This window comes from Aspergillus pseudoviridinutans, assembly GCF_018340605.1.
Source record: "Aspergillus pseudoviridinutans IFM 55266 DNA, scaffold_8, whole genome shotgun sequence".
Lineage (NCBI taxonomy): Eukaryota > Fungi > Ascomycota > Eurotiomycetes > Eurotiales > Aspergillaceae > Aspergillus > Aspergillus pseudoviridinutans.
Window position 1 is genome coordinate 785982 of NW_025091288.1, and position 20189 is coordinate 806170.

The following is a 20189-nucleotide window of genomic DNA, read 5'->3' on the forward strand; positions in this document are numbered from 1 at the left end:
CCAACCCCATCATCTCATTCACCTGCGGAATCATGCCAATGAAACAGGACGCTTGGCCTGCAGAGGCCGATGCCTCCGTCCCTCGTATTGGACTTGGCATCTTGATTATCTGCTGCCAAGCCGTTCGAGGAACTGCTATAAAAGACTCCGAGGCTGTGCATATGCTTGGCGCCAGGGGAGCCAAGGCCTCGCACTCGCACCTGCATTCAGGTTGGGTATGAGCTATCTTGGCGGCATGGAATTCTCGATTTGGAGCTATATCGCGATTCCATGGAATGGAGTCACCCCGGGTGTATGAGATGAGGCTACCTCTCGTATTCTATTACTTGCCTCTCGCCTGCCAAGGTCTATAAAGGACGCATTGATGCAGGCGTATTCGGATTTCTCGGCGGAGGAATCAGTGCCAGTGAGGGCTTTGGCGAAGTGAAGCCATTTCTCTTGGACTCGTGTGCAGTGGGTCCAAGTATAGCATCGCTTGATACCCTCTGCGTCATGCGAGTCAGGGATTATGGACACCATCTCCATTGCCCTGGGGTTAATCCATCCACCTCAACGTAGAATACAGTCCCAAACCCCGAAGGAAGTCTCAGATACGAGACCTGATATTAATTCTTACGCAACATATAGATATCTATTTGGTGCTCCTCGTCAGGACCAATCGTTCTTCACTCTTCAGCCGTGGTCCGGAAAGACTCCTTGTCGAGTTTCCTCCACAGGTCCAATAGCTCATCAACCTCGTACGATGTCGTATGTATTGCCTCTTCCACATTTGGCAGTACCCCGTCGGTACTGACACCAGACCGCGGTGTAAGCCCGAGAACTGGGGTAAAGACGAGATTCATGGAAATAGCCTGACTGGAGATACTTGCCTCGCGTGTCCGGTTGTATCCATTTGCGACTCGACCTCAATGGAGGTTCCCGTGGTCTCCGCGGGGGCTCGGGATAACGAACATAGGTCCATCCATGAATCTAAAGAGTCCATCCAGGAATCTAAAGATGTTTTTCATCATTTGTGATCTTGTGTCTATGCTTACAGTCGTCGAGTTGAGACTGTCTTCCCCCGGCGACAGACCATCGAATACCCGATAGCGGCTCCCCTTACTCCTTTACTCTTGCGCTTCGCATAACAGCAACAAATGTCACAGCTAAGGCGTGAACTTGCTGATGAATGGCAGGAACGATGTCATCCAGTATGTAGCGCGTTCAAGGGATTCCCCATCCAGACCGAGATCCTCGACTGGTTTTACGGCTATTGTCGGATTCTCGTTATTTTCGATTCAAAGGAGTCGGACGACGAGTCGAGGGACATCCATAACAGAGCTTTTCTTTTTGCAATCATGCAGGTGCTTCTTTGTTCTCTTCATCAAGGTATTTTATCCTCTGTTCCCCGGGCGAAAGTGCGGTCCAGAAGGGACCAGGACGAAATCTGTCAGAATCGGCTGCAATTATTCAGTATCAGCAGATGAATCTAGAGGCTTGCTTTACACTGAAGCCTCCTTCCCATCCTCCTCTCAAAGTTTGGCCTTGATTTCGCTGCCTTGATTTCGCTCATATATCGCAGCTTCTCGTTTTCTCAGGCTAATAAACCCATCCGCAAGCATCCGTGGGCTCTGTTTGTCATCGGTAATAGCAATAACCGTAAATCCCCTTTGTCAGAAGCTGTATGTGTACTTTTCTCTACCTTTGACTGCGCATAGATGATAGCATGCGTAAAACAATGCGGTGACATCTTCAATCCGTGAAGAAGATTACTCTACAGTAGCCCTAATCTCGACTCGCACAATGGAAAAAAACAACTTCCTCAGTCCATCTCCATCTCTGTGCTCCCTTCACCCTTCGCCGCAAAATCATCGCTGTAATCGTGTAAATTTTGGGCGAGAGTGGGTTCTGAAGCGGTGATGGGAAAGGATGCACAGTGAGGCTGCTGCTTTCCGCCATGACTAACATGCTCAGCTCACTCGGTGGCTGTGAGGACGGTGATGAGAGACGGCTGCTGGGCTTTCTGGCCAAGAGGAGGATAAGACGGAGCTGAGCGAGAAGCAGGTTTGTTTGCACTGTGAGAATAAGCCAATGATGTGCCTCATTTCAGCCTTGCGAAGATCCTGCTGTTTGCATAGAGAAGATATGCGTCGAGCTGAGAGACTGACAGAAGGTAGCATGGGCTATATTTGCCCTGTTGATATAGGATGCATAATCTGTAATCTATGTTAAGTAGTATCTTCGAGACTCATGTTATGTTTAAGTGCTTGTTCTGTACCCCAATAGCTTTCGCCAACCCTGAATGATTATATTCCTTGTCTATGCAGGTAATGATACTCTTTTGTTCCGAGGAGGAGAAGCTGTTAACATAACCAGAAGGATAGAAGGAAATGAGTAATTTTATTTCTTCTTTTGCTAGTTTTCCCTATATTTGACAAATAAATAGTTGATCAAGTCTTGCCAAATTTATGTCTGCATCACAACACCACGACGCTTTCATAAACTCAAACTTTTACTCCATTATCTGTCTTAATATAATGCGATACTTGCCGCAATGGTCATGATGTCCAGTAATTGGACTCATCAATCCGCATGATGGAAGGATATGGAGTCTTGGATCCTGAGTATAGATTAAGCTTAAATTAAGCGGCCAAGCAGAAGGGCTGCCCAGCCAGCCAGGATGCTTGATTGTGAACGGTTACAGTTATTTGACCGATACCGCGTAGGATCAATGTAAAGACAAGAGATATTATGTCTCGCTTGACTCGTCAGTGTCTGCGTAATGATGTAGGGCGTGTCTCAGACTGCGGATGGAGAGCTCAACAGGAGCCCACGATGGCATGATATTCCATTGTGTGGTCTTATTACTATCAAACGCTGTTAGTCAATTCATATACTCCGTACAAATAAAGTATTATTACATTGATCGCAATGTTCGGCATGTTTCCGAAATATTGCAGAAGCTTCCCCCCTAATTTGTCATTGGAGGATAGGCCGCGTCATACCGTGTTTCTTCTGTATTAGCCTCCTCAACATTATCAACGACGATGATATACCTGAAACGAACCAATCGAAACAGCTGGACCCCACGAATCAACTGACATTATCCATGTTGTACGCGGTGGAGCTGTCTCGCATAGATATCGGATCACTTACCGGAACCTACATAGATTGGGAGAGATCGGCATCCGAATCGCCTTGTACAGACATATGTCCTTGCCATCGCCGATTCAGCCAACTGGTGGATTATTAGGTAGATTAGGGTTCACTGAGTAATTCCACAACTCCACTGGGCGGATAATTTCTGACAGACCATTATAGAACGCTGTTTGAGATTGGTACCATCGTCGTCCAGGGGTTGAGAACCAACTGGTATATAAAACCAGTGGTCCGCAACTCATGGCTTATGTTTCGTTCCTCAGCACATTCAACCCTGTCGTTCTTTTGTCTTTCCTTCATTTTACTCAGTCATTCCTTTCTTGCCTACTTCCAGGATGAAGTACGCTGCTTTGCTTACCGCCATCAGCGCTCTGGTCTCCCAGGCCATTGCGGTTGGCGTCTCAGGCACCGCCGAGGGTTTCGCCTCGTCCGTGACCGGCGGTGGTAGCGCTACCCCCGTCTATCCCTCCACCACCGCAGAGCTGGTCTCGTACCTCGGTGATAGTGAGGCCCGTGTGATTGTGCTCACCAAGACCTTTGACTTCACTGGAACTGAGGGTACTGCCACTGGGACTGGTTGCGCTCCTTGGGGTACTGGCTCTGGCTGCCAGGTAGCCATCAACCAGAACAACTGGTGCACCAACTACGAGCCGAATGCTCCTTCTGTCTCGGTGTCCTAGTATGCTGCTCCGTCTGAATTTTCTGTGTCATGGTTCTGACGCAAAGTAGTGACAAGGCAGGCACGCTTGGTATCACCGTCAACTCCAACAAGTCCCTCATCGGCCAGGGCACTTCCGGCGTCATCAAGGGCAAGGGTCTTCGTATCGTCAGCGGCGCTAAGAACATCATCATTCAGTTAGTACAAGAAAGCAAGAGAGAAGGATTATGCTGACTTCCCAGGAACATCGCCATCACTGATATCAACGCCAAGTACGTCTGGGGAGGCGACGCCATCACCATCGACCAGGCCGACCTCGTCTGGGTCGACCATGTGACTGTACGTTTTCCTTCACACACACAAGTTAAAGAAACAGAAGACTGAACCTAAGTGACAGACCGCCCGCATCGGCCGCCAACACTACGTCCTCGGCACCGAAGCCGATAACCGCATCACCCTCTCCAACAACTACATCGACGGCGAGTCCACCTATTCGGCCACCTGCGACGGCCACCACTACTGGAACATCTACCTCGACGGCTCCAGCGACAAGGTCACCATGAAGGGCAACTACCTGTACAAGACCAGCGGCCGCGCCCCCAAGGTCCAGGGCAACACCATCCTGCACGCCGTCAACAACTACTGGAACGGCAACTCCAACCACGCCTTCGAGATCGGCTCCGGTGCCTACGTCCTCGCAGAGGGTAACCTCTTCTCCGACGTCACCGCTGCCGTCGAGTCCTCCAGCTTCACGGGTGAGCTGTTCGGTTCCTCGAGTGCCTCGTCTACCTGCAAGTCCTATATCGGCCGGAACTGTGTCGCCAACTCGTTCTCCAGCTCTGGAACGCTCTCCGGGTCGACTACCGGTGTGCTGTCCAAGTTCAAGGGTGAGACTGTTGCGTCGGCGAGTGCGGCTGGCACTGGCCCTGCTTCTTCTGCTGGTCAGGGTCATCTGTAGACTGCTCTTTTCTGGGGGTCATTATTGCGTGGACTGTACATTAGTCAAGCTTATTAATATCAGTCTAACTATAAGTGGTGAGAACAGTTGTATACACATAGGAAGCGATTAGGTTACCACTCCCATTGTAGCAGATTATACGTTATGACACATAGCCCACAGACGTAGATAGATGGTTGCACCATGTTGTTATAGTTGTCTAAGGGAGCGGTCGCATATGCAATTTGGCCTAGAACTAAATATTAAAAGTCCTCGAAATGTGGCCAATAATCAGCAGTGGAGGAGCACGGCTCACTGGTCAATACATCGGACCACAAATCAAACAGTGTGATATGKAGATTTCTGGACAATAAAACCCGTATGTTTCCATTGTATTTGATCCTGCCAGCGGCTAAACATCTGACACCCTGTCTCTTAAGCGACTAGAATATATTTCTCAACATTCAGGTCGCTTCTCGGGTGAAAACCACGAGTCAGACACTGCTGAACCGTTCTTTTTGACTCGCTAGAGTCAAACTTGGAGAGCGGTCGGAGGCAAAAGAGCTCCATCACATCTGCGTGATAGTCCATTTCAGAAGATTTTGAGACTTCTGTACTGTAGGACGCTATGCCCGGCCTGACCTGCGATTGTGACGCCAGATTGGATGAGCAAGGCGACTCCCTCTCGGGTGGTCAGCTGTTATTCCGGATGCGGTGTTCCAAATGGACACTTTCATTGATGAAAAGCTGAATTGAGATAGGGCGTGAAATCTCCTCGCGGTCTCAATGTTTTAGTCACCATCCGAGAAGTTCAATTACTCGCTCAGCGGGTGGCAAACATCGTAATAGAATCCATCTAGTACGATTTCAGTCACACTTTATGGTAGGATAGAGCCGAACTTTATTTTCCAATGAGGCTCTATACATGGGCCCAGCCGTTAGCAACGAGCACCTGCATCTCGTTAATCAAACAAAAGTCACCGGGCTCATGTCGGCCGCTAGAGAGAGCCTTCCATTGGGCGACTCTCCGTTGCACGACCCACTTCTTGAAAAAAGTCGTAGTAGCCCATCGTCGGAATCTGTTCTCCCACAGAGCCAAGGCGATATATTGTGGAGACAGCCAGGAGCCAGCAGGATGGACCTTTTCGTATGCGGGGCCGTTATAACCAACGCGGACCTTGGGATTCAGGTAGACGCCCTGATGTCCGGAAAGAGAATTGTCCGCATGGATCAAGCAACATTCAGAACCCTCAAGATGAAATAGTGCTAGAGAATCGGGAATCCCACGAAATCGCAGTGGAGTGGCCGAGACGAAGGGCTCAATGGGCATAGCGACTGTTCAAGCCGGGTGAGTCAAAGCAAAGAAAGAGCAATACACTACGAGCAAAGAGTGGTTTGGGGACAAGCAAAGATGAGCTTACCCATGCCATTCCAGCAACTCTTGACAGGGACAGGGGACATGTTGTAGAGCGCATGCCGAGATTCCGTAGAACGAAAATAAGGCCACGTTTGCATAACATGCTCATCGCCATGGCTGTCGCGCAAAGCAAAAGTATCATAATACAACGGAGGTCGGGAATAGTCTAGAGAGCAAGCCGCGGCGTATACCCCATCGTTGGTGTGAAGCAGTTCAATAACATCATCCACCTGCGCGAGCATCGAATAGGGTTGGAGTCATTCTTAACAGACGTTGAGTGGGATTGACACGTACGGTAAATACCACATCATTCAAGAAGAGAATCTTATCAAATGCTATGCCTTGCCGTTCAAGGTCCTCCAGAGGGCGCAAAGTCAAGTTGCGGAGCCGAGCCAGGTAAGGTATCCGCCTGAGCTCCTTCCGACCGCGAGGAGTATCTATCCAGCCTTCACTCGCAGGAGAAGCGGAAATTTCATCCTCGTGAGTTGTGTCTGAGAGGGTGATGTTCCGTCTCACACTGAGGCGATCCAGCTCCACATCAAGATCACGAAGCGCACCCTTTGTATCATCCCAACTTCCGCTCTCATAGACACTGACGAACACATTCTCCGTACCCCATGCCTTAGCCAATTGAATGATTGCGTCATTCCAGTGACTCCGGAGAATCGCCTCGTTGTTCCAGTGCATGCTCGCAACGTATATTCGCTCCGGTTTCTGTGGCCTACGGGGCTTGATCGCGTCCTCTGTTGAGACCCGTTGATATATGAGCACGACTTCTAGGACGGTCCATAGCGCGAAGCTTATCAGCAAGGCCTGGAGAAGGCGGCGGCGCGGTCCGTACCGGCGAAGCAGCCCATGTCGGAGAAACGAGCCAAACTCAGGAGGGAACAGGTGCATTGGAGCGAGCCGGGAATCGCATCATTGGATGAGTGACAATGCGAGTTGTCTAGAGGAGAGACAAAGGGGATGATGTTGTGTCGCCAGTTCTGCCGCTCTTCACCGACAACGGAGCTCAGGAGGACAGACATCACGTGCCAATATCGAGTCATGTCTCTGCCTCGGACAAGACTGTATCAGGATTCAGGTTGTAACGCATTGCAGATCATGGTCCTGGCAGGAATAAGGGAGTGTCTTCAACTTCCATGTCAGAAAAGCATACAGTGCAGTACCCCAAAGAAGGCACTTCACAAGCGGAACAAGACCGAGGACATGCCATTGGCTCGAAGCTATATATATATGTTTCGCGGGGCAGCGAAGATGCAGCCAATGCAGAATTTATTATGCTAATGCACACTCCCTTGCAGCAAGATCAATGTCTATGACGTGAAGACCGCGCTCTACGTCCGCGGAAGCGGAAACACACATATCTACCTCTACCACTTCGAGAGGATGCAATGCTCAATCACATACTAGCCTGCATATCGCATCGTATCGTTGAATAATCAAATCCCAAAAACCATAGGACTAAACATTCGTCCACCCCCTCTGACACAAAACCAACAAATACCCATCCGGATCCTTAACCGTAACCCCCCACTTCTCCCAGTACTCATTCGAATGCTTCACCCTCACTCCCCCACCCTCAATCAACCTCTCCACAACCGCCGGCTCAATCGCCCCATCCACGTAAATAACCAACAGATCCTCCTCGGTCGGCCTCGGCGCATTCTCCTCGCCATCAGTAACGAGCACCAGCTCCAAATGCCACGCTGCACCCGGCCACCCCAGCATCAGCAGCTCATGGCCGCCCTCGACTTCGTGGGCGGGTCCACTGCGCCAGAGGACTTTGAGGCCTAGTCCGTTAACGTAGAAGCGTTCCGCGGCGGTGAAATCGCGACAGGGGCGCGCGATGCGGATTTGTGAGGTTGCGGTGGGGATGTGGCCTGTTCCTGGGGTGGCTAGGGTTGGGGTTTGCGGGGTGGCGTGGGAGTGGGACATTTTGTCAGATGCTTTGAGCGGCACGCAATTTGGTTGTATAAGTTGATTCTCGGGATGGTGGGGATAGGCTCATGATATATTATATGTTTACGCAGGGCTAGACCTCGTTCTGGGGCTTCTATTTGTCAGCTGGAGGCTGGATACGAGATATTAGTCAGGTAGGTGCCTTCGCAGCTCACTCCAGCCATAGGATTGATGTAATGAAAGCTATATACGGATAGATGATTATTTGCTATTGGTAGTACATACTGAGATGCAGACGAACGCAGTGATAAAACGTTGAAAGCTAGCTTCTGAAACCAAATATAGAATGACCAACGCCAACACCCCCAACTTAATGGTCAGCATGATACCTTTCCCTCCCGAAGCAGCACCTCAGCCAGCATCGCGCGATGCAGCAGTTTATGCAGAGCTACAGCAATTAGAATGAACCATGGAACAGACGAACAGACTACATACCTTCTGGCGGTGCTCCTCGCGCCGCCTGAGGGGTTACCTGTCTGTAATCAATCGCGACATCCGGAACTTCAATCTACAACTCCAATCAGCGACGCTCTCGCGGCAGGGATCTACGACAAACCCCACGAGCTCGTAGAGCCGAATGCAGCAGTTCCCCCTTATCCACCACATTCCGGAACAGATCGTCCAATTGCGCCGTGTGCGCACGAATAGAAAAGATTGATGGGAGATGGTACTTTCGCGCAATCAGCTTGCGCCAGCTGTACCATTTCACTGAGGACGAAGGGATGGTGTAGTTGTGTTTGGTTAGCCAGGAGAGTAGCTCGACGTGCACGTAAGAGAGGAAGACGCCGTGTTCGACGCACTCGGAGTCCTGTCTTGCGGCGTTGATGAGGCGGCCGTCGGATTCGGCGCGGGCGGAGTAGTGGAGGAGGAGGGTCTGAATGGTGGTTCGGTCGAGATGGTTGTGGCGGAGGTTGCTGGCGACTCGTGCGAGGAGAGTTGCTATGCGGGAGAGGAGGTCGATGGGGTTGGGGTCGTCGTGTTCTTCGGACATTGTGTTGTTGTATTGAGGAGGTTGATAGTGATGGATATGAGGTTTTGGGGTGTCTCATGGTAATAGATGGTCAAGAAGAATCATATGATCGATAAGCTGATCTGTATTGCTAGTTCTGTTGGATGGTGGTGCTGTGTAGCTATGAACCATGGAATTGGATAAACCTACAACCGCCCGACAAATCGTCCAGACGGGTTTCTAAAAGTCAAATAATAATAATAATTAGCTACCGTCCTTGATTGTAGGACTCTCACGTACACTATATGGCGTGATACCAGCTACCAGAAGAATGAAGCGTATAGCTTCTTCAACATCTCCCCTGCCGCAGGGGGTGGTTTGGCCGGCTCCAACTCGTCATCCGAGTCCTCGAATCCTAAGGGAGGGGGTATTGGCTTGATCTCTACCTCTCCAAACTCTCCGCCCGTCAGATGGCTCAAAGACACTGTGTCATGCTGTTCACGGAATGTTGACCGCGCCTTCTCGTCCAACGTACTCAGAATCCCTGCCCAGCTGCCGTCCAAAAGGTGTACAGTGGACAACGAAAGGAGCTGAATTGAGGGACCCAGCCTGGCGCAAAATCTTTCTAGCTCATCTTGCTTCAAAGAGATGTACGAGATCACTATATTTTTGATGCGTGACCAATTGACCGCACTAAGGACAGGATCAATATTGTACCAGCCCTCCTTCGTGGTGTGGCCATCATTGAGGCCAAAAGAACGCAAATACAACCACACATATTTTAGATCTGCACTGCAAAGCACTGTGCTGAGGTACTGGTCAACATAGTACTTTTCTTCCGGTTGGAGATGCTCGTGGCGGATAGGGCGGTCATGGAAGTATGATCCAAATTCAACTCTGCAGAGGCTGCTGCACGCCGCTCGAAGATCTGACCATGCTGCTGGATGGGTGGGATTGCTCACAGTATCGGGACAAAGAAGAGAAAAACTGCCTCGGCGAGGGAAAGGTCCCATGTAAAGATCCCTCAGCTTTATTCCGGCTTTGTGTATGGCAACCGGCAGGTCGAACAAGATCCTGGCGGGTGTGAGTTTGACATCCCCCAAATCCTCGATTTTGGACCACTTCAGCGCTGCGCTCATCATTCCGGGAAGCAAACTCGTGTCTCTAAGCAAAACTGTCGGGTGACGCCAATCATAGAGTGGTTCCATTTCGTCGGTGAAGCCCAGGGCAACGATGTTGGGCAGTTGGGAGATACAAGATGCAAGCGTGGTGACGAAGGATCCCGTCGTGATGAGGTGCAACTGCTCTTCATGCTTTTTGCGATATTCATTATAGCCTCGGACGAGGATCTCCATGTGCTCATCTGCCTCTGATTCGGTGACGTCGTCATTCTCGTCACTCTCGTCAGAGTTAAAGTAACAGTCCCACGAAAAACTGATTTTGTTGTAATTGCTTATCGCTTCCCGATATGGGCAGACCGTTTCATCGTCCGATTCATGTCCCTCATGGGAACAGACCTCGGCGTGCCATTCGCAGTCATTGACCATTTCTTCTAATTGCTTCTTGCAATAGTCCTTGAATTTCGGGCAGTCCATGACAAGCTCCTTTGGACGATATTGCAGCCCGACTTGAATAGCATGCACACCTTGAGCAATCCGGGGACGTTTGAGCAACTCCACAGCCCCGTCCAGTGATTCCTGGTCAAGATCTACGCGGAGGATCGGACACAACAGCGGAGACGCCAGGTCGTTGAACAGGCAGCAGACCAGGCGAACTTGCCGGATGGTCTCGCGGGCAGTCCTACGGGCAATATCTGCTTCACAGCCCCTGGGTAGCGACCTCCAGTCAATTTGGGCCTGCTTTCCGATCCTTGCGTCCCGGAAGTAACCAAAAATCTGGAGCAGAATATCGGCAGGCAAATCAACTATCGTCATCGGTCGGATCTTCGCGCGGGAAAGCTCCATTGCCCCTGCTCGAAGCGCGATGCGGCGTGTGTCGATGTCATCGAGTACTGTGTTCTTTCGGATCTCCTCTGGGTTGTCCTGCACGGGAGCTTCCTCGCTATCCTTTTCAGCGTTGGTATCAACTTCAACTTCTTTGTCGGGATTCCTTCCTTGTTTCGAACTTATGAGTTGCTCAAAAGCATCGAGGCGACTCAGTTCTTGATAAATCTCATCCAGATTAAGCGTGCCGACATCCTTATATTCCGGGTCCCACTGGTCGAGCAGATCCATTATACGGTCGGCAGAGCGCCTTGTGTGTGGGTTGCATGCCAGGTGAGACCACTTTTGCGGGTTATAGTGAATATATACTGGAATGGACTATATCTAGATGGTCCCAATACTACATTGCGACTCGGACTGAGGCGCAGCAGAGTTTTCATTCATGCACTTCACCAGTCTCGAGCTAATTATGCCAAGCTTAAAATCTCCGTCACAAATCGCCGATGCCATACTCTGCAAGGAGTAGATGTCTACAGCAAGCCATTGGAACAAAACCAAAATAATGTAAATTGATTTCAGAGTATATAGACTACTAGTTATTCTACCTATATACGATTTATTCACCTCTCCTTATAGATCTCCTTAATTTGAAACTAAACTGAACCGCATCCAACCATTAGTTAGTCTAGGCCTCGCAAGCCTAGTGGTGGGTTTTTGCAGTGAAACTGGCACTAAATTAGAACAGATCAGGTTTCTTCCGGTTTCTAAAATTTGGACTTGAAATTGCAGCGGTTTGGCTCCAACTGGGGTTAGACTTACCTGAACTTGGACTTAATGCAACTCTACTAGACTTATTTAAAATAGTAACTATTTTATATCCTATGGAGTAAGCAAGGTATAGCAGGAGCTTAATTCTATCATAGGTATAAATTAATAACTAAATAATATAGAAAGTTTACTATATACTAGATTACGAATATAATTATTTCTAAGCTTCTCTATTAGTAGCTAATATTCCCCGACAGGGGCTCGGTCCTTCTGTCTATGGAAGCAGCAAGTTGGCAGCTTACTCTGTATTCTATCATCATTTATCGACAGCATGCTTCTTCGCGCTGCTGATAACACGGAGTGATCCTTCCACCAACAGTGAAAGAAAGAACGTTAGCCTGGAAGATACTGATGTTGGTCTCATGGTCTCTCCGGATTATCTCTAGTGACGTAGTATACATACTATAACTAGCTGTCAACATGAAGTGCACATGGTTGCGTTGATAGAGTGTGGCAGGTATGTTTCAAGGAAAAATCTCAGTTCAATAGTCACATCACTCAGTCAAAATCACATATAACTTTGTCTACACAGCATTATGCCTTCAAATACTTCTGCTTGAGCTGATCTACCGCCTTCTGACCGAGACCCAGAAAGCTGCCGCTATTCATCAGCTGCAGCACGGTCACGTCAGCCCCAAACGCCTGCTTCCACCAGTTGCGAAGTTCGATTGAGACCAAGGAGTCGACGCCAAAATCCTGCAGCGACAGTGTCAGATCTACCTCCTGCTCGCTGCCTCGCATCGTATAAATGGACACCTGTCGGGCAATTTCCTTGGCCGTAACTTGACCGCTCGATGCGTCGTGCAGAACCTCCGGATTGTCCTGGAGGGCGGAAAGAAAGGCCTTTAGCCCACCATCTTTAGCCTCGCCACTGCCAGAAGGGGACTCCCCTTCCCGATAATGAACGCGACTCAAAGCGGTGCGGGGATCTCGCTGCCAGATATATTGCCCTTTAGCGATACCCGTCTTGGACAGGAGACCATGCAGTAGCTGGTTGTGTGATCGGAAACCCATAAGTGGCTGGAATGGCTGTGAGAGGCCACTCGAAGGACAGGAGCGGATGATTGCCAAATGGAAACAGTTCAACAAGCTCTCTTCTGAGATCGTGGTACTCATCTGCTGCACCACTTTACGGTGGACGGATGCATTTCGACTGACCCACCCAATCTCGTCCACGACACCGAGGTCCACGGTTGATGCAGCAAGCCCCCTTGATTGGCGGAACTGGGCAAAAGCGTCCAGAAAAGCGTTTGCGGCTGCGTAGTTGGATTGGCCGTAGTTCCCGAATATACCGGACAGAGACGAGGCCATGACAAAGAAATCGAGATCGGTTGGTAGAGCTTCATGCAGGTTCCAGGTTCCATTGACCTTGGGTCTGACGGCTGCGTTCCATTTTCCTATATCCATATCCATCACTCCAGTGTCCGCAAGCACCATGGCCAGCTGGATGACCCCGGCGATCGGCATTGCGATGCTCGAGACAACGCGTTGAACAGTCGCTAGGTCGGCAACATCACCGGCAAAGGTTAGGGCCTGGCATCCCATCTCGGACAATTCGCAGACCAATGCCCTGTCCTCCTCCTTTTCCCCCGCCGAGCGAGAAAGAAATACCAGGTTCTTGGCTCCATGGGATACCATCCATCTTGCGATCGAAGCACCAATGCCGCGCATTCCACCCACAAGGAGGTAGGCTCTGTCCGCTCGCAATTCTAATTCCGCAACCCTCGGGACCAGTCGAAGGTCTGGCGAGTCCGAGAATTGGATACAGAGTTTGCCGATGTGTTGTCCCTTTTGCAGGTGCCGGAAGGCGTCTTCGACTTGGTTGGCGGGAAACGTTGTAATCGGGCGGACGGGATGTATAATGCCCTGGCTGTACAGGTCCACAATTGTGACCAAGTGTTGTTGAACCCAAGTGGGCTCTATCAACGGGAGAGTTGCAATATCCACCCCGATATACGACCGGTTGGCCAAGAACGGGCTCATCGCCAGTTGCGCCCGGCCGAGAAGGTCTCGTTTACCGATCTCGATCATGCTTCCTCCTTCCGCGACACATTGCCAGGAGGCATGCAACAGCTCACCTGAGAGCGAGTTGAGCACCACGTCGACTCCCCGACCATCTGTTGACCTCATAACTGCGTCCAGGAAGGTACTGTCCCGAGAGTAGAAGATGTTTTCTTTCGGCACGCCCATCTTCTCAACCAAAAACGCCGTCTTTTCTGGTGAGCTGACTGTCGCGTAGATCTTCGCACCAGCCCATTTCGCATAATGGATGGCTGCGATGCCCACCCCTCCAGCGGCACTATGAATGAGAACTCTCTGATCTCCTCGGAGATTTGCCTTTTCTCGCAGGGTTCTCAGCACGGTAAGATATACGGTGGGCAGTGTGCTTGCATCTTGAAAGCTGCAATCATCCGGGATTCGAGCACAGAGCTGGCTGGAGAGCTGCAACTCGGTTGTATAGCTGGTTTCCGCAACGCTGATAGCCATGACTCGATCGCCCACCGATACGTTGGTGACGTTGGCTCCGACTGCTGTCACGATACCAGCACTGTCAGTACCCACCACTTCCTGGCCCTCATTGGGAACCACTCCCATGGCCACAAGAAGCTCGCGAAAGTTCATGCTGACTGACATGGTCTTGACCCGTACTTCATCGGGCTGCAGCGGCTTCTTTGGCTGGGGGGCCCAACGGAGCGTGTTGAGCAATCCCGGTCGGCCTATCTCCAAGGAAGCTCTCGAAAAGCCCCCACCGTGATGGGTTAGGGCTTCAGGAATGGAGAGCCAATGCATGCGGCTAACATGGATGACACCATTGGTCCAAGCATATTCTTGGTCTGGGTCGAATTCAGAAGCCTCTGTTGGTTCCGCCGTGCGTCGCTGGATTTCGCGCAGGAGAAGGCAGATCGCTTCCATGGAACCTGGCCCAAAGTCTTGCATTTCCAAAGTAGCAAATGAAATGCCTAGCTCAGAACGCAGTGTCCGCGCCATGCCCAGCACTTGGGCGAATCGTGGATCTTGTGGTGTTATCTGTGCTGCATGGGTTACCCACAGGAAGTTGGACGTGGAGTGATCTTTGACTGTTTGTAGAAAGAGCGCGAGATTTTCTTTGGTAATATCATCGAAGAATGGGACTTCAAGGTCGAGCAAAGAGACGATATCTTGGCTCGCTGGCAATTTCTCTCCMCAGCTGACGAGATCCACCTGGTATCCGTCAGAGTTTAGCTGCTGGTGTAAACTCTTCACTCCTGCATGGGAAGGGCACATAGACAGAAGTGTCACCCTCTTCGGGTAAAAGTCTGGAGGAGCAGGTCTCGCAACCAGCATGGCGTTAAGCTGATATGGATATTCGGCATCGAGAGCGGAGGCATCGACGCCTGCGAAACCCGCGTCACGTAGCCTGGCGTCCCACTCTTCGGGACTGATATAGGGCTCGTCAGCACGACCATCGTCTTTGCCCAGCCACCAGCCCGAGAACAACCCAAAGATAAAGTTTGTCCATTTCGAGACGGGACAGAGCTCTTGCAACAGGAGGCGGCCATCTGGCTTGAGCAAGGTCTTGGTATGTTTAAGAGTCTCGGTCAGATGGGGTGTTGCGTGCAGGACATTAGAGGCAATGATAAGATCGTAATGCGCTGCAGGGAAGCCCTGCTTGATGGGATCTTGGGAAATGTCCAGTACGTCGTAGCGGATTCGAGGACGGTCATGAAACCTTTCTTTGGCATTGACGAAAAAGCCCGACGAGACATCGGTGTAGGTGTACTCCCTGTAGAGCTCCTCGCCAGACTCAGAGTGCAGAAAATCGAGTATCTTTGCTGTCAGGCCTCCGGTGCCTGCGCCAATTTCCAGGACATTCATATGTGGCCGCAGATGACCCAAAAGCTGCAGGAAACCGTCATATTCATGCTTGTCTTGCAGGCAGTCATAGTATTGGCCGAGCAGACCATCTCGTCGCATCAGTTCGAGAGGGTCAGTCTTGCCCTTAAAGATGTCGGGCAAGTGTTCATAACACCGGAATAGGATGCGTGAGCCTGCGACCATTGTCCCTTCAGTATGATTTGCGACTAGGCTTTGGATTAGTTCTTTTCTGTCGCCAGTGCTAAGGGCGAATAGGTCCTTTGCGTCCGGTATTAACGGATTGCCCTCCTTCTGTGCTTGCACGAGTTGTTGAGACAACCACCTACGATACGCATCCAGATGTGCGTGAACTGGGGTGATGTCGTTAATATCCTCCATCGCATCTATGACGCAGAGCAGAAAAATCCGCTCGATCAACGGGTTTGTTGAAGAGAGCTCAGCCTTTTGGGCCGGTTTAATAAGAGTTGTCGGGGAGGAAAACTCGAGATGCGGTTTCCAAACCAGCTGGGCTGTTTCATACTGGTCTTCTCGCTGATCATCTTCGCTATCCAGAGGTGAGAACTCGAGTCCTCTCAACGAGAAAATGAGGGTGTTACAGGCCACCCCATGGGCTTGGATGCTCTGTTTCTGGGAAGTCGAGTTGACGTGAATATTCTCTCCAGCTGCGCCTCCCTTGATGTACATCTTCTCGATGAAAGTGGGCAAAGCAGCTTGTTTCAGAAACCGCGGCTGACCTCGATGGGTGGCGACAAGAGCTAATTGTAGGATAAAATCAATCGTTGTGGGATGCAAGATGTATGGCGACTCTGGCGACTCGGGCTCTCTATTATCCTGGACCACCGCGGATGCAGCATTGTCTCTAACGCTTGCTGTGATTCCATCCAACCCCGTAAACCGCGGACCGTATCGCAGACCAACTCTATTCATTGCGCGGTACCAGCGCTTCGAGTCGACAACTCTAGGGTAAGAGGTCACTGTGGGCTTGGGTTCGGGGGAAGCCTGGCCCCCTGCCACTAGCCCCGAGCAATGCTGAGTCCAGGTCGAGCCGTTATGAGACTGTATGGAAAACTCAAAGAAGGTTGAAGTCAGAGAGTTGGTAAGTCGGTGAGGCTGGAGCCTCGTGATAATTTCGGTGGGAAGCGTCTCGTCGAGCACCATGGCCGTCTTGAACGACACCTCTCGCACGGTAAAGTCCTTCAGTCCCGTTAGTTGCCAAACGGCATGGCCGGCCAATGCAATATACCCTGCGGCTGGGAAGACAATATCCGGGCCCACGCAATGATCACGCAGCCAAGACACGTCGCCCAGACGAAGGACGTTCCGCCAGACAGGCTCGAGATCACTGCCTTCGATTGTTCGGACACCAAGCAAGTCGTGGGACGGAAACTTCCGAAAGCGTGAAGCACGCATGGGCCGCGATTCGGACCACAGACTCTCCGTGTGGTGCCATGGATACAGTGGCAGGTCATGGAGGGCCTTTGGCCGGAGAGACGGAAGAGGATAGCTAATAGTTACCCCGCGAGAGTGCAGTTCTCCCACACAGGAAAGGAAGCTCAAGACTCCATTTGAACCACGAGTGAGCACTGAAACATAGGGATTGGATGCATTTTGAGCTCTGTAGATCTGTTTGATCGGGCCAGCAAGCGCGGAATGCGGTCCAATTTCCAGATAAATAGCGTCTCTGCCAGCTTCTGAATCGAGCAAGCAGTTAAACCCTTGATAAAACCAAACAGGGCTCTCCATATTCTGACGCCAGTACTGCGGTCCAAAATCTTCCGCTTTAGCCAGCTGCTGGGAAGTAACGGTGGAGTAGAATGGAATCCTTGGTGACCGAGTCTTCAGGTGATTTGCGATGAGGCTGTCGTAGAGCTGTCCCACCTCTTGCATGTGGTCTATCCCTGATCAGTTACACTGCTACAATGGAAAGTATCATTGGCACTCACGTGAATGATAGGCCTTGTTCACCTTCAAAACCCGCTGGAACACTTGTGGATGCACTTCCTGCAGAGTTGACAGCACAGATCTCAATGCATCTGCATCTCCTGACAAGGTAACACTCGACGGGCTGTTCTCGCAGGCAATCACGACACCTGACCTTAGCCACTTGGCGACCTCATCGTAGCCGAGCCCCACGGCCGCCATGGCACCGGCACGCGTCTGCGCCCCAGATGCGGCGCCTCGATAGTACGCCAGTAGAATGGCATCGCGCATATTGAGAGATCCTGCGGCATACGCGGCGGCGATCTCTCCGCTGGAGTGCCCGATCGTAGCGACGGGTAAGACGTTCCACCGGGATAGAAGGTTGCATAGCGCGAGTTGGAGAGCCGTGCTGACGGGTTGTGCGACTTCTGCTTCGGCCATCCGACTGGTATCCGCTGGCTTGAGCAGCTCTTCTTCTAAATTCCATTGCGGAGGGCTGTCCTGCTGCTGCAAAACCTTGTCCATCTCCCTGATATCGTTGAGGACGTCGGGAAACGTTTCAAGCAGCTCCTTGCCCATTTGAGGCCATTGTGCACCTTGGCCCGTGAAAACGAATGCGACCTTCTTATGCGACTGGCTCGTAAAAGGAGGCGAGACGACGACGTCATCATCCTCGCCCTTGGTTATACAGAAGCCACGGACAGGAAGATGCTCCCGCCGGCGTGACAGTGTATATGCAAGGTCGGCGAGTCGATCTGAATGTTTTGCAGCATACCCTAGATAGTTCTGTTGCATTTCTTTCAGTGAATCCGGATGGCCCGCCGACAGCAACAAAAGTGTGGAGCCGGGTGTCGTTTCGGGGATCGATTCGGCCTCGGTCAATCCAAACGAGGCAGCGGAATCCAGAACGACCTAAGCCGTTTATTATTGTGTCATCTCTCGGAGGTCGTACATCTTACATGAACATTGGTTCCACCGATTCCATAGCTGTTAATGCTGATTCTTTCTAGTCGATCCTCTGGCCATTTGGTTGGCTCAGTGGGAACCGTGAGGCGCGCTTCGTCCCAGGGAACTACAACTTTTGTTAATTTCCACTTTATATCTTCGGAGACGGTAGGACATACTCTTGGGGTTTGGTGTTTCAAACTTGATATTCGGCAAGATCATGCGATTTTCCAATTCGACAATGGCTTTCATCACACTGGTGATCGCCGAGGCCCCTTCAGAATGCCCTAGATTTGGTTTGACCTGGGAAGTGAGCCAAGGGGATAGAAGAGAAGACCTCTGTATATACTCACTGATCCAATATGTATTCCCTTGTCTCCAAAAACACGTGCCACTGCACCCGCCTCAATGGCATCACCCAAGGCGGTGCCTGTTCCATGGCACTCGACCATAGCTGTCAGCGCGGGATCTTCCAAGCCCGCGCTGCGATAGGCAGCACGAATAAGCACTTCGTGTGCGTCGATGTTGGGAACCGTGAGGCCAGATGATTTGCCCGCTACATTAGTGCTGGTTGCTCGAATTACAGCCCGAACCGGGTTCCCGTCGCGGATAGCCTCGTCCAGGCGCTTGATGTAAAGACAGTTGATACCATCAGCGCGAACATAACCATTGGCACTGGCGTCAAATGCTTTGGAAGAAGCATCCGGTGACAGCGCACCGCCATCAGCCATCAGTATCGTCGTCTCAGGAGAGAGGATAATGTTGCAGCCCGCCACAATGGCCGACGAACACTCGCCGAGCTGAATCGACTGGCAGGCAAGATGAATACCCAAGCCGCTACCAGAACACCCCACACGCAGGGTCATGCTGCTGAGAGTCAGCATTACCTTCCGTTGGTCCTGGCCGAATACATACCTGGGCCCCCTCAGATCGTATTCGTACGAAATACGGTTTGCTTGAAAGAGGTCCATATATCCCGTAGCCACGTTGAATCCTCGGTTCTGCACGTCCTTGGCATGGAGGTTGCTCCATTCCTCCCCGAAGCTGGCTGTATAACATCCAATCTTCTTCCCTCGCCAGTCAGTCTCGGCAGCATTCTCGAATGTCTCGCGGACCACTTCCAACAACAATCGTTGCTGAGGGTCCAAATTTTCGATCTCTGCCCGATTCATCGAGAACAAGGACGGGTCAAAATGTGACAAATCGATATCGTCTAGCCAGTAACCCTGCTGTATGGATAGGCTACCTGGTTTCCCGTGGGAGTTGTAGAAGCCGTCGACATTGAATCGATCTTGTGGAACCGGTGCTCGAGCATCCCGCTTGTTCAACAAGAAATCATACAAAGCATTCGAGTCCCGAATTCCCCCAGGCAGTCGCATGCCCATGCCGCAAATTGCAATGGGGATTGCGCGGCGGCCTTGATCCGTTTGACTGGAACGCATTTTTTTGCAAACCACTGGACAGTCCGATTAGGGCTAGAGAAGAGTCAAATTATAATCAGGAGATAGCCTCATCGCTGAACTCCCCTCTTGTTCGAGCAGGGGCACCGTGCGCGGTTTTTAAGTGGTCGGTCTGGTCATCGAGCAGTTGACGTGACCCTGTTACTATAACATAACCTTCACTACAACCACACGCAG

General features: G+C 51.1%; 6 protein-coding genes across 6 annotated transcripts; 1 reads left to right on the forward strand and 5 right to left on the reverse strand.

Moving 5' to 3' along the window:
• Window positions 1-3473: 3473 nt before the first annotated feature.
• Asppvi_010379 (polysaccharide lyase family 1 protein) lies at window positions 3474-4754 on the forward strand (the record flags this gene model as incomplete). The annotated part of the gene is made up of 4 exons (XM_043306225.1): window positions 3474-3817; window positions 3868-3993; window positions 4039-4135; window positions 4194-4754. 4 exons carry the CDS (start codon window positions 3474-3476, stop codon window positions 4752-4754), a joined length of 1128 nt encoding a protein of 375 aa, XP_043162160.1.
• Window positions 4755-5652: 898 nt separating this feature from the next.
• Asppvi_010380 (glycosyltransferase family 69 protein) lies at window positions 5653-7047 on the reverse strand (the record flags this gene model as incomplete). The annotated part of the gene is made up of 3 exons (XM_043306226.1): window positions 5653-6068; window positions 6155-6380; window positions 6445-7047. 3 exons carry the CDS (start codon window positions 7045-7047, stop codon window positions 5653-5655), a joined length of 1245 nt encoding a protein of 414 aa, XP_043162161.1.
• A 567-nt stretch (window positions 7048-7614) lies between these two features.
• On the reverse strand, window positions 7615-8088 carry Asppvi_010381 (VOC family protein; the record flags this gene model as incomplete). Its single annotated transcript, XM_043306227.1, has 1 exon — window positions 7615-8088. The coding sequence occupies one exon, from the start codon at window positions 8086-8088 to the stop codon at window positions 7615-7617; it is 474 nt and encodes a 157-aa protein (XP_043162162.1).
• Window positions 8089-8429: 341 nt separating this feature from the next.
• Asppvi_010382 (glyoxalase family protein) lies at window positions 8430-9103 on the reverse strand (the record flags this gene model as incomplete). The annotated part of the gene is made up of 3 exons (XM_043306228.1): window positions 8430-8500; window positions 8548-8620; window positions 8669-9103. The coding sequence occupies 3 exons, from the start codon at window positions 9101-9103 to the stop codon at window positions 8430-8432; spliced, it is 579 nt and encodes a 192-aa protein (XP_043162163.1).
• A 278-nt stretch (window positions 9104-9381) lies between these two features.
• Asppvi_010383 (uncharacterized protein) lies at window positions 9382-11295 on the reverse strand (the record flags this gene model as incomplete). Its single annotated transcript, XM_043306229.1, has 1 exon — window positions 9382-11295. One exon carries the CDS (start codon window positions 11293-11295, stop codon window positions 9382-9384), a length of 1914 nt encoding a protein of 637 aa, XP_043162164.1.
• A 1071-nt stretch (window positions 11296-12366) lies between these two features.
• Asppvi_010384 (type I polyketide synthase) lies at window positions 12367-19994 on the reverse strand (the record flags this gene model as incomplete). The annotated part of the gene is made up of 6 exons (XM_043306230.1): window positions 12367-17579; window positions 17631-18519; window positions 18567-18679; window positions 18732-18855; window positions 18906-19419; window positions 19468-19994. The coding sequence occupies 6 exons, from the start codon at window positions 19992-19994 to the stop codon at window positions 12367-12369; spliced, it is 7380 nt and encodes a 2459-aa protein (XP_043162165.1).
• Between the last annotated feature and the right edge of the window lie 195 nt (window positions 19995-20189).